This window comes from Ptiloglossa arizonensis, chromosome 2 (genome assembly GCF_051014685.1).
Source record: "Ptiloglossa arizonensis isolate GNS036 chromosome 2, iyPtiAriz1_principal, whole genome shotgun sequence".
In the NCBI taxonomy this organism is placed as follows: domain Eukaryota; kingdom Metazoa; phylum Arthropoda; class Insecta; order Hymenoptera; family Colletidae; genus Ptiloglossa; species Ptiloglossa arizonensis.
This window is the reverse complement of record NC_135049.1, coordinates 31,096,001-31,111,801: the sequence shown is the minus strand read 5'-3', so window position 1 is coordinate 31,111,801 and position 15,801 is coordinate 31,096,001. Positions and strand designations below refer to the sequence as shown.

Sequence of the window (15,801 nt, the reverse complement as noted above, 5' to 3'; positions counted from 1 at the left end):
GCAGCGCACCAGACGGTTTACGGTTGCGTATACCTGCTCGGAAAATCCCGATCGTCGATTCGTAACCCTCGTACGCTCCGATTCGTTCCGTTCTCGATGCGTCGTCTACGCGTCGAAAGAAAGGCGGGGCGACCCAGAGGGGGCCGTTCACGAATTTTCCGAGCCGAGAGGGGGTGGGGGAACACGCGCGCCCACGATATTTCTTCGCGTTCGGAATGTAACGCGGGAAAGACCAGAGATTCACGATACAAATTTTACTCGACTCTATGTACATGTTGGGTTTCAGTTTCTCGTTGAGGAAAGATGCGCGCGCATCCGCAACGAAAACGCACATTTTTCCTCGGCGGGTGCGCACCGTGCGACGCGTCGTGACGTTTCCTTCGGGCGGCGCGCGGCTCAACGGGTTTTAATAAGATCCCCGAGCGCGTGGTGGGGATGCGGGCGATCGGACCATGGCCTAGACTCGCGGGCCAGCCATGCGGGTTGTCATCCGATACCTCTCGAAAGAGACGAGACTATGGAAGGACGACGAGGACCGATGTGTTCGAACCTCGTGCGATCTTACCCGAGTCGTCGAGCCGCGCGCCCCGTCTCTATACAAAAGTGGCAAGAAGTCGCGGTCGCGCCGACGACAGCGTCGCAAGCTCAACCGTCGCGATTACAAAGTTCGAGTCGCGCGTTTCCGCGAACGGAAGGGATCAGTCCAAGATGTTCAGTTTGCTGTTCGTTTTTCGTAGTTGGGCACGCCACGGTATGATCGGCGCGACGTCCTCCTCCTCGATTTCGCTCGCGTTTCCCGTTCGATTTCCGAGGCTCGTGTCGCATCTCTTCTCCTCGGGTTCCGGTTTCTCCTCGAGTTGATTCGCTCGCTGTGGACTCGGCGAGACGTCCCGTTTCTGCGATCCAGCGGCGTCCACCTTCACCGCCGGCGGACCGAGTACCTGGTTCAGTCTGCGACCGAGAGAACACGGTGAGATCAGTCGCGCGATAAATAAAAAAAAGAAAAAAAGAAGAAGAATAAATCCCGCGCGACTCGTCCCACCTTTTTTCCTCGTGGTCCTTTTTGGCGAGGAGCTGCCTCTTCCACGCGGGGATCGCCTTTTGCCGTCTCTCCTCGTTCTCCCTGGCTATCTGCTCCTCCAGCTCCTTCTTGGCTCGCTCGGCTGCCTTGCGAGCCAACATTTGCCGTTTCCATATCGGTATCGCGTTCCCGGAACTGTCCTTCTCCGGAATCTGTCGAGAGAGCGGGTTAACCCGGACAACGTTGCAAAAGATCGCGTTCTCGGTTACCTGGTCGACGAAGTTCGAGACGCTGAACGCCTTGCTGATCTCCGACATGAGATTCTGTTCCTGCGTTTTCTCGACCTGGGCCATCTCCACCTTGAGTTTCTTAATGCCGGGTATGTCCTTGGTCCGCTTCAGTTCCGCGATCAAATCCGTCTTCTGGACGAAGAACGGCTCTGAAACTGAACAGGGGAAAGAAAAATCGGGGGTACTTCCTTCGACGAACGGTTCGCGTTCTCGCGCGATAGATTCCCGTTCGTTTCCCTGTAAACGGGGACGGTGTTGAACTCACCGTTGGTCATGGACGCGCTGCGAGGCGGCGGCGCGGAGAACGTTTTGGTAGCGTTCATTTTAACGGTGGTGCGTCGCAGCTGAATGCTCGTCAGGTCTTGGATGCTGATGGTGGCGAGTGGTTGGGGAGTTTTCGACATCGAGTGCTCGGCGTCGGTGGATCCACCGACGCCGGCGCCGCCGCTGGCACCAGCACCGACGTCCTCGCCGATCCTTCGAGATCTCTGCAACGGAGACAACGGCGGCGGCGGAGGACCGACGTTACCTTCTTTCTCCTCGTCCCCCTCCCCCTGGTGGCGTTCCTCCCCCTTCTCCTCGTCCTCGTCCTCCTCCTCCTCCCCGGTGACGATTTCCCGGCGGTAAACGCTTCTGCTCTGTATGTCCAAGTTGTCCACCGACCTACGGACGCGTACACCTTGAACGTGGACGCTCGACGTATCGCGCGTACCGCTCGTGGCGAACGACGCGTTCTCACCGACCTTGCCTTCGAGAGACTGTTCTTCGACGATGCCTTGCAGATGCTCTTCAGGTACTCGGACGGCTTGAGCAGAGTGTTCGAGTCCGCGTTCGCGAACTTTGGCGGTATGAACGGCAGCACCATGTGCCTGTTGACCAGGTGGGACGTTTGACTCGCCTTAATTTCCTCGGTGTCCGCCGGTGAACTGGCAGGAGGTACTTCCGGCTCTTGATGCTCGCCGCAGGATACGTCGGACTTGTTGGTCGCTGTTCCGAAACAGAAGCGGGTAGGGAGAACGAATCGTTGGTACGTCGGGGCAAGTGAAATCTAGGTAAGTGTATTATATGCCCGATGAGCGCTATGGTCTAGTAAGCTATATGCCCGGTCTTCGCGATCCACCGACCCCCGCTTAATTGTTAAGGCGCGCCGAGTACGTTAATTCGGCCGATCGTCCGAGCCGATTAATTCCGTGGCCCGTTCCCGATGAAAATTTCATCAGGAACCGACCACCCGAATCTACTGTTTCGCGAACGACCTCGCTCACGGCGTAAACCGTTTTACCAACGCGGAATCTTCTTCGAGACACTGCGCGCGCGCGGAGTACCTCTTTTCGATATTTCGAAATTTTCAGAAACTCTTAGAAGGACTTACCTTTTTTCGGGCGACTTTAGAGGACGAGCTTTGAAATTCTTAAACACTAGTTATACGTTGCTCGAGTCTGCAAATTTTCGTAGAAATCGGAGGAAGGTCCGTTTCGCGTGTGTTCCTCGTTAGCGCGTCACAGTGGGACCGCGTCGTCGTAATTAATCGTAGTTTTAATTCAATTTCGTCGCACGACTCCATGCGACGTAATTGCTCACCTGGTGATACGGGAGGTCCGTTCTCCGTCCTTCCATCCCGATTCGTCTCGCCAGGAACAGCGTCCTTCTTCTCGTCCCGGGCGATCGCCTCCGTGTTCTGCTTGGCGTTCACCAGGAGCACCACGACGTCCTCCCTATCCGGCGGTGGGGGTGGCGGTGGTGGCGGCGGTGGCTTCGCGAAACTGAGAAAGACGCGCGATGGAAGGGAAACGGAGTACCGTAAGCTCGATTTTTGCTAATACCCGTACGCGCCAATCCGTTGCGAACGGAACGGTGTCCGCGCGAGAGCCATCGAACCCTCGACCGACCGCGCGTTTCGGACCTCGCTCGATCCTCGCGATCGATCGTGGTAACGGCCGTTCTGAACTTTCTTTCGTGCAAACTATCGAGAAACATTCGTCCTTCGAGAAGGGATCTCTCCGATCGATCGTGGCGTTGAAAACTTTCTTTGGAGCAAACTAGCGAGAAATAGTCATCCTTCGAGAAGGGATCTCTCCGATCGATCGTGGCGTTGAAAAGTTTCTTTGGAGCAAACTATAGAGAAATATTCGTTCTACGAGAAAGGATTTCTCCGATCGATCGTGGTATTGAAAGGTTTCGTTGGAGCAAATTATCGAGAAATGTTCGTCCTTTGAGAAGGGATCTCTCCGATCGATGCGTACCGATCTCACGATCGATCGTGGCGATGAAAAGTTTCTTTGTAGCTAACTATCGAGAAATATTCGTCCTTCGAGAAGGGATCTCTCCGATCGACGCGTACCGATCTCACGATTGATCGTGGCGTTGAAAAGTTTCTTTGGAGCAAACTACCGAAAAGTATTCGTCTTTCGAGAAAGTATCCCTTCGATTGACGCGCACTAATTTCCAGATCGATCGTGGCGTTGAAAACTTTCTTCGAAACAAACTACCGATAGATACTCGTCCTTCGATAAAGGATCCCTCCGATCAAAGCGTACCGATCTCTCGATCGGCCCTGGCGTCGAGCACTGAAAACTTTCGTAGCCACGAACCCTCGAAAAATATTTTCGAGAGGATCCTCCATCTCGACGAACGCGCAACGATCGGTTGGAATTATACGGAACGTTCGATCGTTTCTTATCGATTTTCCGTAGCAGTTGATTATCGTTCGTCCTACTTACCTAGCTCCGGTGCTAGCCGGTTTAATTTCCTTTTCGCTTTCTACTTGCGAGCCGGTCGAGTCTTTTTTCTCTGAAAGTCAATCGCGCAGTCTCGTTAAAAATTTTTCTCCTTTTTTTCATTTCTCGTCGCGCACGTCGCGATCGAGCCCGTTCGAGACGAATCGAGCGTCCCGATCCGGTCACGTACCGTGCGGAAATTCAGCGTTGATCTTCCCGTTCTTGCCGATTCTTTCGTTGCTACTGTTCCGCGAGAGCGTGGGGGTTGACGCGCTCGACGAGAAGCATGGAACCTCGCTGCTCACGTTCGACGACTCGCTCGCGCTACTCGATCTGCTGTATCTCCGATCGGTTTTCTGGGAACGACTGAAATCGGGCCTCGATCGTTTAGCGTTCGTTCACGGACCGCGCTGGAGAACCGCGTCCGTCGCGTTCGACTCGCCTCGACCAACGAAAACCGCTTTCGACGCGGCGACGATCGACAGAGATCCGAACGTGTTACGAATTTCTTTCTTCGCGACGAATCGAACAAGCCTGAAAACACGATCGAACCACCGGAGACGAGTACCGATTCCGTATGAAACGCGAAAAAGTATATTTCCAAACGCAGTCGTGAACTCGAGCCTCGACCGAACCATCGAGTCGCGGTAAAAGCAACGAATATCGATCGAACTTCGATCAAATTGTAATTGGGTATCGCCACATGCCCGGCCTTATCGCGTATTCGATCGCTGGCTGGCTCGTTCGCTCGCTCCGGTTTTCTCGAAGCTAATTAATCGTCGGCGTTACCCGGTACGGCGTTATTTGGACGGAGGGAATGTTCAGCGGCGCGAAAGGAATTTTCGAGTTTGCCGCTTCGATCGGCGGCGAAGTAGAGTTTTCTTGCCGCGTCGGTGCGCGCAATTCGCGACGCGATAACGGCGCGCGCGTTACCATCTCTTAGCGGTATACAACTCGCGAGCGTTTTCAGCGCTTAGACGTGAGCTCGCGCGCGCGAGCGTACCTGCCGTCCGACGCGTTGTCGGGTAGCCTTTTCTGCGCAGCTGTGCCAGTTGCCTCTGGTTCCTGACGCAAGCAGATCTGCTCGTACGCGTGCTCGTACGGCTCGCGAATCGCTTCGGATTTAGCCGCGTAACCGTTTCCACTGGTCGGTCGGTCGAGAACGCCGTTGTTGATGTGCACGTCCACTTTCACTGCAATCGGACGACAGAGGCCTGACCGTTCAAAAGTTTTTCGTGTACTGGCGATTCAACGCGGACAATTGTGTTCCCGCGACGTCCCATCGGGCGGTGGAGTTTCGGCTCGAAGCGTCTCGCCGGTACGAAGAGAACGCCGACCACGGGATACACGAACGCGACGATTAGTCGCGCGAGTCGTACGCGAGCCGCAACGAGTACGCGTTGTTACATCGGCGCGATATCATCGATCGCGTAGATAAATCGACGAACAACAGCCGGAACGATGTATCACTTTGAGATCTCGAGAGCGACTTCTATCGAACGGCTGGTTGCTTCTCCGCTCGACGACTAACAGCTGACCGTCTCCGTTTATCGACGCATCTAGCACGAGCCCCGGGGGCAACGCTGTCCCGTTATTCCTGTTCCGATACGATTAAAAAGGTTTTCAGGCGTTGGTCGTTACAGCGTGCCGTGTCCTTTTCGCGAAAATAGGTTACACGGGATATCCCGATACCGGTAAATAAACAGATTTTTCATGAAACGCGGAAGCAACCGATCGACACGCAGCCCGGGGCTCCGGTTGCCCGTAGCGATGAGCGGTACCGATGGTACAATATTTGTAGCAACTTGTTGCGCGTTGTTTTCCTCGCGGACGTAACAACCTGTTGCACGGTAAATCTTGTCGAAAGTTACGCAACCTCGCGCACGTATCCAAACGCGTTCGTACGGACGTAGCTCGTCGTTGCGCGTATACTGCTCCTGCGGTTCGAGCGATCCTGGTAGGGTTCGGCGCGACACGTTTCTCGTGGTTTCGACGCGAGTTATCGATCCTTCGAGCCGAATCTCCGCGCGAATAAGTATTACAGTTTGCGCATCGCGGATGGTCCGTCGTTGGGAACAACGCGATACGGGTTTAGCGCCATTGGCGCGAGCGAACCGTGTGTATACGTCGATGCGCGACGACGCGTTGAGAGAACGGTGAAGGGGTGATATGTGGGACGTGCCACTTACCAGTCAAAGTCTCGTCTTTCCTCTCGTAGTGGCGATGCTTGCCCGTGTCCGAGAACAGACGCGTTATCCTGGTGTAGACCAGATCGTGGGGACTGTGCAGGTAGAAGGACTCCGTGTCCTTTGGTTTCGCCGACTCGCCGATGTACGCGCTCATGGGATTTATGTAGATACCATCGCGGGGCCGAGAACCTGGCGGATGCAGGAAAAACGGCTCTTGAAACATGCCGCAGCCGCGCAACGAGCACTGAAACCAACAGTACCGGCAACCATTATCGGACACCGCCGCTTGCCACCGCCGTCTCGCATACCTCTCGCACGCTCTTCCGGAAGAGTGATCGCGCGCTCGCTCGAATCAAACATTCGGCTACTGTTCGTACCTTGCTTTCGATCGAACCAGAACCGATCGAACCAGAACCGATCGAACGAGTACCGATCGAACGAGAACCGATCGAACGAGAATAGTTCGAACGAGAATACTTCGAACGAGAACCGATCGAACGAGAATGGTTCGAACGAGAACTGATCGAACGAGAACCGATCGAACGAGAACGGTTCGAACGAGTACCGGTCGAAAGAGAACCGATCGAACGAGTACCGATCGAACGAGAACCGATCGAACGAGAACCGATCGAACGAGAACGGTTCGAACGAGAACGGTTCGAACGAGAACGGTTCGAACGAGAACGGTTCGAACGAGAACCGATCGAACGAGAACCGATCGAACGAGAACAGTTCGCTACGATCTCTCTTCCCGTAAACACTAACGATAGAAATTATACAAACGCTACTAGCCTTGTCGATGGAACTTGTCGTGCAGCTGCAAGTGGTCGCGTCGCTCATGTTCTCCGAATATTCCGAACCAGAACGATCCCTGGCCATTCTGCCGGTGACATTGGTACGATACGCTTCGCTCGTTTCCTGCGGAACACCGCGTTTACCTTCTCTGTTAATTTTGTACGCGTTTTTCCCTTTCGTCTCGATCATTCCCAACCACCGAGCATCGAGTCGAATTTCACCGATTTCGAGCACCACTCGAAGATCGTTCGATCGCCAACGGTGCTTTTACCGTAAGTTTTCCGCGATGATTATTGGAGTGGAGAAGCAATTAAGATAAATTGATTCCCTCTCCGTTGGTAATTTCAAAGATACGTACGCGGTCCGTTTCGTTCAACGACCAGGATCGTACGAATTTAACGATGGATTGAAAAATATGTCACGGATATGACTCCGCGATTGGCGTTTCGTTCTTTTTTCCTTTTTTTTTTTTTTCACGATCGAATACGCGACGGTCTCACGAAGGGAGCGTCACGCGCGTACGCGTCGCGCGGTAACGAACGCGTTAATCTTTACGCGATCGATGCGCGTTACGTCGATCGTTTTCCCGGAAAAGAAATTTTCCTTTTTGTTTTTTCACTCGCTTAAGGGAATGTTCGCGCGTTCAATTTCCCGCCAGGTCGCCACGAATTCCACGCGTTCGGGTTTATTTCTTTTCCGTTTCTCGCGCAAGACCATCTTGGCGAAACGTACGCCACGCAAGACTTCGTCCTTTTTAACGTTCAATCTTACGAAATAATTAGAAAACTGTCGCGACCTTGTGCAACGAACGGGGGACCGAGTCCGCGAAGCAACGAACACCGTTGCGTCGCGCAGCGAGCAAAATGTCGGAAACTTTTGGCACGGTCGAACAGCGAATCGAGCGAACGGCCGATCACCGGCCGTAGATTCGGTACGCGGCAACTTTCTACGCGGAAGAAGGAATTAATCTTTATGCCCCCATCGGCGAGATAAATGCACCGATAAAGCGGCGAACGTAATCGCGATTGCAGGAGGGTTACGGTTATGCGCGGTTACAAATGTTCGCGCGGGATCAAGTATTTCGCGAATCCAGAAGAAACGCGCGTTCTTGTAAATGCAACGTTCCGCGTTACCGTGGGGTTCGTTAACGCGAACAAAAACGATACGTTGAATCGCAGCCACGTTGAACGTCAGCGGTGGGAAAGAAATTCCTTGGAATTATCGAACGTTTGCACAAAACTGTGCAACGATTACGCGACTTGACGCGCAATCGAAAAACAAAGTGCCGGGATATTCGTCCTAGAAAATATTGCGCAATTCAATCGTTTCGCGTTATTTCGAAACCGTTCGTCGAAGCGACCTCCACGAATCGATAAACGGTGAAAATGTATCTTCCTTTTTCGTATCGTTCCCGTAGAGAATTCCTCTCGAGACGAAACCGCGTACCTTTTACCGAGCGTTTCGAGCACGACGCGACGCATCGGAGAAATTACCTTCGGAACGATGACACGAGGATCGCGGTGCTCGAAGTTCTGCTCTCCCGTGTTCGATCGCTCGACGAGTCAAAGTTTCGGAAGAACGCGCGCAACAGTTTCTGGCACGGCTCGATATCAACGACACGACGAGGTTCCTTCGCGGCGACTCTCACGGGACGGCGTAATAATCGCGTCGAGGTTGCGCACGAATAATTCCCCGTTTCCACGTGCCGCCCTTCTTTTTCGACCGGTGGGCCGCTTACGCGGTGAAACCGTGCTCCGCGAGATTATTTACCTTCTCCGGGGACCGTTTCTCGAAACGACGCGGGCAACTACGAGAAGCGAGCGATCGTCGCGGTTACCGCGCGGTACCTGAATCCGGTGGAACAAGATCGCGCGGAACGAGCGCGATGGCAACGAGAAAACGACGAGTCGGTTCGTCCACCTTTCCCGGTAGTATTGCGCGCGCTACACCGCGAATAACGACATGCTGGCTGAATAACCGGGTGAAGGACGCAGGACGAATTCGCGAGTACGGGACGAACGTCGTCGAGCTTTTTTCTCCGTCGAGTCGAGTCGAGTCGAGTCGATCGGCGGGAAATAGCCGAGTTGAGTTGAGTCGAGTCGAGTCGATCTCTCGTGCTCGACCCATATGGAAACCGCGGTGGCGCGATATCGCGCGATTCGCGGCGCACGATCCACTTGGAAATGGAACGGAAACTCTTCCACCGATGACCCGGCTCGAATCGAGTACCATTTCAACGATGGATGGTTCCATCGTGGAAGGTTCCTCGGTCGTTCTAAATATCCTTCTCGCTGGCCTTTCACCGAAATCTCCGCGTTGCGACGGATGAACGCGCTCGCTCGCTGACTCGTTGGTTGGTTGTTCCGCGCGTCGAGGTTCGCGTTTTGTTGGCCGCGCGTAAAAAAAAAAAGGTTTGGACGCACCGCGGTGGCGTTGCGCGATGCATCGAAACGTTACCGTTATCGATTCGCGGAGGGTGACGAGGATCGTCGAAACGGTCACGGATCGTATCTCGTGGCGGCGTTCTGGTTCACTTACGTGTACACCCATGCAAAACCGGGACGGTCGATCGCTGGTACCGCGGGAAGAGATCTCGACGCGGCCCCGATCATTCGTAAGGGACGCGAGGCATTGGAACGCTCCCACGTCGAAATCACGTCGCGGTGTTGGGTTCTTGTTAGTTCTCGCGCGGCTCTCGATTATTCCCCTCGAGCGAGTACGTCGGCGATCTCTCCTCGAACGCGCACTGTTGTTCGCAAAGCGACCACGTCCGCGCGCGAGAGGATGCAAACTCGTGGGCCACGGCGTCGGTCTAACGGTCCGCTCGCCGAGTGGCTTTTATACGCGTACATACGAGTTTTTCGGCCGGCCGAATCGAAGTTTTTCGTTGGCCGAAAGCGAGAACGCGGGAGACCGGTCGTCGGACAACGAACTCGATCCGTGCGCGGTAAGCGGCAGACCGAGACTCTCTCGAACTCGGGCCCACCTGTTCCGAGCGAGAGCCGGCCAACTGGTCGCGGGTTCCCCGCGGAGGTAGGGGTACGCGGCTGGCTCGTCTAGCTACCTAGTTACCACCGATCTTCGAATCGTGCCGTTCCATGCCGTTCCGTGCCACGTCTTGCCGCGCGCCGTTCACCGGTCCGCTCTCCTCTTCTCCTCTCCTCTCCTCTCCTCTTCGTCTTTCCGTTCGCCGCTCTTCGCCGCTCTTCGTATCTCCCGACCGATGCGTTCGGCCGAGGTCCGCTGAGTGCGCTAGACTCGATTCCACGAGCATCCGTGTCGAGCTTTAACCGGAAACGAGCAAACCGGATCGAAAGTTTCCGATCACCGGGACGAGCCGGCGCCTCGCTACCGTAATCATCGTCGACGATTCCCTTCCACGCGGATCGATCGATTTTTTACGATCGAGCCCAACCTCTACCTCTACCGAAAAATCCTCGACCGCGCGTCGGAAAACTGCGCGCCGGATTTCCGTTACTTCTCTACCGAAGTAGGGTGCGGATGGAAGGTTGCTTCGTCGTCGGAGAAAGATTCCTCTCCTCGCGCGTACCACGGTTAACTGTAAACTGCCCCCACCTTGGATTTTTTTTCCCTTCTCCCTCGGATCGTACGCTTCTCTTCGTCGTCGCTCCGCGCCATATCGAAACGCAAACGACTCTTTTAACGCGGCCAATTACGCGCAATTAACTCGGCCCGCTCTGCTCGTCTCCCTGCGAAGAATTCCGATACGCGAATTCACCTCGATGGTACGGTATCGCTCCCGGCGATTACTTACCAACGAGATCGCCGGTTACGACTTTGGTCTCGATTCCGCGAGATCGACGAAACGCCCCGGACGAACGAACCGCATTTGCCTTCGCGGCGCGCGAACGCTCGGACCGTGACACGCTCGAGTTCCATCCAAGGACCAGTTTTCGCGAGCGAAAGGAGCGAGAATCGTTTTGCCACGCCGACACCCAGGGATCACTGTCGCTCTTAATTCGTGATCGTTTTCCCGCGTTCCTCTCCCGTTCGATCATCCTCCGTTTGACTGGACCGCGAACCGACGATTTTGCAATGAAAATCGCGTTTCAATTCGGAGGATCCAAGGACCTCATCGGTCGCGTGTACCAGAGGTTCGTGATCGTTTTCCCGCGTTCCTCTCCCGATCGATTATCCTCCGTTTGACTGGACCCCGAACCGACGATTTTGCAATAAAAATCGCGTTTCAATTCGGAGGGTCCGAGGACCTCATCGGTCGCGTGTACCAGAGGTTCGCGATCGTTGTTGCGACGCGAGATCTTTTGCCGCGCAGATCAACGTGAGTCATTTTCGCGAGGTGTTCTCCTCACGGATCTTTGGAAATTTTCCGATCCGTTCCGATCTCGCGGAAGGCGAACGAGTTTTCTTCGAGCGACTAGCTAGAGCTTCGTTACCTCTGGTCAACGATATCTCTGTGTCGTGCCTCCCCCTCTCGCCAAACAAGAGGGGACGAACGAACACGCATTGTTAGCCTCGAGTCACAGCGGCTAGAAACACCCGATGAATCGATATCGACCCGTACGTCTCGACGATATCAAAGAAGGGGAGACAAACGACCCATTGTTTCCGTTAGGCTCGAGTTACATCGAGCGTGAGTTCCGCGCGTACCGTCCATGGCCAGTATCGCCCTTGGCACTGGGCAAACGGGCCACTTGCCCCGGACGAGCCACTCACGGTTATCCAACTTTTCCCTCAGAATCCCATCGATCAATGATCACCAACTGTACAAGCATCTCCGCCTCGGTGTTTGGGTATCTAACGCTATCGTGGATTGTGACTCGGAATAACCAATCCTTTTGTGTTTTATCAACATCCTTGCCTCCGGTCTCGGGCAACACTCTGGAGTTTAACGTACGATTCTGTCAGGGTTGTGACCTCTGAGACTCTAGTTACAGGGAGAGTGTAACGATTTTTCCTGTAACAATTCGTACGATCGTCCTTTCAACGGTGTTTGGTATCTAACGTTATTGTGGATTGTGACTCGGAATAACCAGTCCTCTTGTGTTGTTTTATCAACATCCTTAACTTTGGTCTCGGGCAACACTCTGGAGTTTAACGTACGATTCTGTCAGGGTTGTGACCTCTGAGAACGTAACGATTTTTCCTGCAACAATTCGTACGATCGTCATTTCAGCGGCGTCGACCATCGAAGAGGAGAATTCAACGTCGCGACGCTATTGATATCGCGAGAAGACGCAAAAAGGCGTCGAGGGGCTCGCCCCGGTAATTAAGAGCGCGAGGATAAATTATCGCGGCGCTTGTGGAATTTCTCGCTCTACAACGAGATGGTTGTCGACGGAACATTTCAACGTGCCGTGCCTTCGTATGCACGGACACGCGATTGGTCGATGCACTTGGTAAACATGTTTTTCCTATGCATAGTAATAATCGTGTCGCGATATTGCATATCGGCTAAGGTCAACTGGTACGGTTCGCGTATAAAAGGGCGCGACAGCGAAAACGAACGTCTATTACTCAAAAGGAGAACGTTACGCGATGAAGGACGACTTGAAGGTAGGAAGACGGTCGTTGGCAGCTGCTGAACATGATTAATCCATTTTTTTTTCCTCTTCGTTTCAGTATCTAACGGGGTTCGACTGCGAGTTTTCGAGCGAGGATGAGCGGTGCCCCGAGGCTCTGCCGGTTGGTCGGAACAATCCTCAAAAGTGTCCTTACGGTTTGTACGCGGAGCAACTGTCCGGTACAGCGTTCACCGGTGAGTGCCGAGTACTTCGTAATGACGGAGAATTTGTACAACGTGCACGGTTGACGAGATGTCCCGCGAAAGGTGTACGACCAAGAAACTAGAGAGACGTATCGAGATTGAGCGAGGGCTTCTTTCCTAACCGTGTACAATACGTGTATATATTTTTCGCGCGACCGTAGCGTTTGCGAGGGATCCGTTCGTAGTCGATCACCGTTTCCTGTAACCTCTTCTCCCTTAAGTTCCACTGTAGACGATCGGAACACTCGTCGTGTGACCTTCCTTCGTTCCAAAGACGATCTCGTTTCTCGAATCTACGAAAAAAATATATACGTATATACAAATTCCCCGTACGAGTGTCATCATCATTTTTTGTTTGCTCACACAGTATGGTCGGTGGAAGTAAGACAGTGGTAAAGCCAAGGCTTTCGAGCGACCTGGTTTCTTCGATTCTCGTTCGTGTTTATAGTGTTCTCCATTCGCGTGCAGGCACCCTTCTTCTTCGCACCTCGCTCGACTTACGTGTTCCACCGACTATATCGAAAAGATCTACTTACATATTTCACGGCTCGTCTAACGTAAACCGATAATGTCCGACGTTTAACAGCCCCTCGTTCGCGGAACAAACGTACTTGGTTCTATCGGATACGACCTTCCGTCGTGCACAAGTCCTTCGTACCGATCGACCACCCGGCTTCTCGTTTGGTCTACGAATGGGACGCGATTCGACCGACACCGAATCAGGTATGCCCAACGAGACTCCTCGTGTTCGTCGACGATCGACTATGGACGCCTCTCTTCGTACATTTCAGTTGAGGTGGAAACCGTTCGACGTGCCGAGCAGACAGACCACGGAAGTGGACTTTGTCGACGGTTTGCATACAATTTGCGGCGCTGGCGATTGTCGTGCGCGCCAGGGCGTCGCGATCCACATGTACCTCTGCAACGCCTCCATGAAGGATAAAGCCTTCTCGAACGCCGACGGAGACTTCCTTATCGGTACGAAGACTGCACGCGTAACGAACTTTGCTTTCAAATATACCAATGAACGCTGTTTACGAATTTTTACGATCTTTCAAACTCTCGTGCATCTCAGTGCCTCAGCTGGGATCGTTACTGATAACCACGGAATTTGGCAAGATTCGTTGCGAACCAAACGAGATATGCGTGATCCAGCAAGGTATGCGATTCAACGTGACGGTATTCGGACCGTCTCGTGGATACATTCTGGAGGTGTTCGACGATCATTTTCAATTACCCGAGTTGGGACCGATAGGTAAACACGAATCGTTACACCATTTCATCGAGCGGAAACGCGCGAGTTACAGCGCACGATCGTTTTCGAACAGGGGCCAACGGTTTGGCGAGCCCGCGGGACTTTCAAACACCGGTCGCCCATTACGAGGACCGTGAAATCGATTACAATATCGTGTGCAAGTACCATGGAAAGCTGTTCGTCGCCCAGCAAGATCACAGTCCGTTCGACGTGGTGGCCTGGCACGGGAATTACGTCCCGTACAAGTACGATCTCGACAGATTCATGGTCGTTAATTCGGTCTCCTTCGATCACTGCGTAAGTACGCGATCAATCGAGTCGAGGACTACGATCGATTAAAGCTGAGTATTTTCTTCCGTCGATAGGATCCTTCCATCTTCACGGTTCTGACCTGCCCCTCGAAGAAACCTGGGACCGCAGCGGCCGATTTCGTGATATTCCCACCCCGTTGGTCCGTACAGGAGCAAACTTTCCGGCCGCCTTATTATCATCGTGAGTAGAAAGTCGCCGAGCGACGCCTCTACTCGAGCGCAAACGCAAAGAGGGAACGAACGAACGAACGGCCGGCCGGTCGGCCGACGGAGAAATTTCGAGAGTGTCCGCTGCGTAAAGCGGTTGTCGGTGCCGTGATCTATAATTGAAATCGAGATCGAGCCCGTCGCCCCACCTCCGTTCCTTTTCTTTTCGCTTTTTCGCTTTCCAGCTGAAACGCAGATAACGACGCCGACCGTCCCCGTCCTTTTGCCTTTCTACGATGATTCGTTGTCAATTGCACGGCTCGGCGACGAGCTTCCCTTCTCGATGCATATCGTCACGCTCGACCGATTCTAAAAATCGGTTAATCGCAAGATACCGGTGAAAACTCGGAATTTTCTCCGCTACCTATATCGACCTTTTTCCTTCGCAACGATAATTCTGCCGTCTCTATCGGCCGGGAGACGTGTAATCTTTTTCTTTTTTTCCTCGCAACGTCCCGTCCCGTTCGCTTGTTTCTCTTCTTCTCGTTTTTGACCGAGCCACTTCGATCGTCGCGGAGAGAATCTCGGCCGGACGAACGTGGACGTCGTTCTGGAAAGGAAACGTGTGTCAATGTATTTATACGAGCGTTCTTGACCATCAGGAAATTGTATGAGCGAGTTCATGGGCCTTGTAAAGGGACGGTACGAAGCTAAAGAGGAAAATTTCCATCCAGGCGGAGGGTCGTTGCATTCTATTATGACGCCTCATGGACCGGATGCGTGTTGTTTCGAGACCGCTTCGAATAGCGAGCTCAAACCCGAACGCATCGCCGATGGGACTCAGGCTTTCATGTTCGAGACTTCGTACAGCATGACGGTCACCGAATGGGCGACAAAGTTGTCCAATAAACTCGACGTCGATTACAACAGGTGCTGGGAAGGACTGAAGAAACACTTTGACCCGAACGCCAAACCTAAAACATCCGTTCCCTGAAAATGAGACTCAATTTCGTAGTTTTAAGCAGTTACGGTGCATGGACGTTATCTAGTTTTTTACTTTATCGTATTCGAGATGACTGGCCTGGGTTTATAATGATTTCTTTCGCAACGGATGATAAAAATACGAACCAATTCGTTGATCCATCTTTTATAATTCTCGTTATTGTAAGCCGATGCTTGCCGATTACGAGCTAAGAAAAATCATTTCAATAAACGATACGGAAAAGAAAACGATATTTACCAAATTAAATTGTACGATTCAAATCCAGCTCGTCAATGAAAATCGAGATTAGCTACATCGCACACGTAACGCTTCCTTTACATTTATGAG

The 15,801-nt window shown here is 53.2% G+C and overlaps 2 protein-coding genes and 1 long non-coding RNA gene across 7 annotated transcripts; 2 read left to right on the top strand and 1 right to left on the bottom strand.

Moving 5' to 3' along the window:
* Positions 1-239: 239 nt before the first annotated feature.
* On the bottom strand, positions 240-10,278 carry F (espin protein forked). 5 transcript variants are annotated; one of them, XM_076305242.1, is made up of 12 exons: positions 10,077-10,278; positions 7,010-7,135; positions 6,218-6,461; positions 5,032-5,242; positions 4,219-4,394; positions 4,032-4,101; positions 2,893-3,074; positions 2,055-2,298; positions 1,577-1,974; positions 1,291-1,466; positions 1,043-1,233; positions 240-951 (listed from the first exon to the last, which is right to left on the bottom strand). In XM_076305242.1, exons 2-12 carry the CDS (start codon positions 7,094-7,096, stop codon positions 699-701), a joined length of 2,232 nt encoding a protein of 743 aa, XP_076161357.1. In that variant the 5' UTR covers positions 7,097-7,135; positions 10,077-10,278; the 3' UTR covers positions 240-698. The 5 variants fall into 5 exon arrangements, with proteins under 5 accessions (XP_076161357.1, XP_076161355.1, XP_076161356.1 ...); XM_076305240.1 differs by lacking the exon at positions 10,077-10,278 and adding an exon at positions 9,551-10,048; XM_076305241.1 differs by lacking the exon at positions 10,077-10,278 and adding an exon at positions 9,551-10,047 and having other exon boundaries at positions 5,032-5,221.
* On the top strand, positions 9,005-12,106 carry LOC143143688 (uncharacterized). Its single transcript, XR_012991218.1, has 2 exons — positions 9,005-11,624; positions 11,730-12,106. It is a non-coding gene; the product is annotated as an uncharacterized LOC143143688 (long non-coding RNA).
* Positions 12,107-12,409: 303 nt separating this feature from the next.
* On the top strand, positions 12,410-15,704 carry Hgo (homogentisate 1,2-dioxygenase). Its single transcript, XM_076327686.1, has 8 exons — positions 12,410-12,547; positions 12,614-12,749; positions 13,345-13,481; positions 13,550-13,736; positions 13,834-14,013; positions 14,087-14,310; positions 14,379-14,505; positions 15,134-15,704. The coding sequence occupies exons 1-8, from the start codon at positions 12,530-12,532 to the stop codon at positions 15,463-15,465; spliced, it is 1,341 nt and encodes a 446-aa protein (XP_076183801.1). The 5' UTR covers positions 12,410-12,529; the 3' UTR covers positions 15,466-15,704.
* The last annotated feature ends 97 nt before the right edge of the window (positions 15,705-15,801 follow it).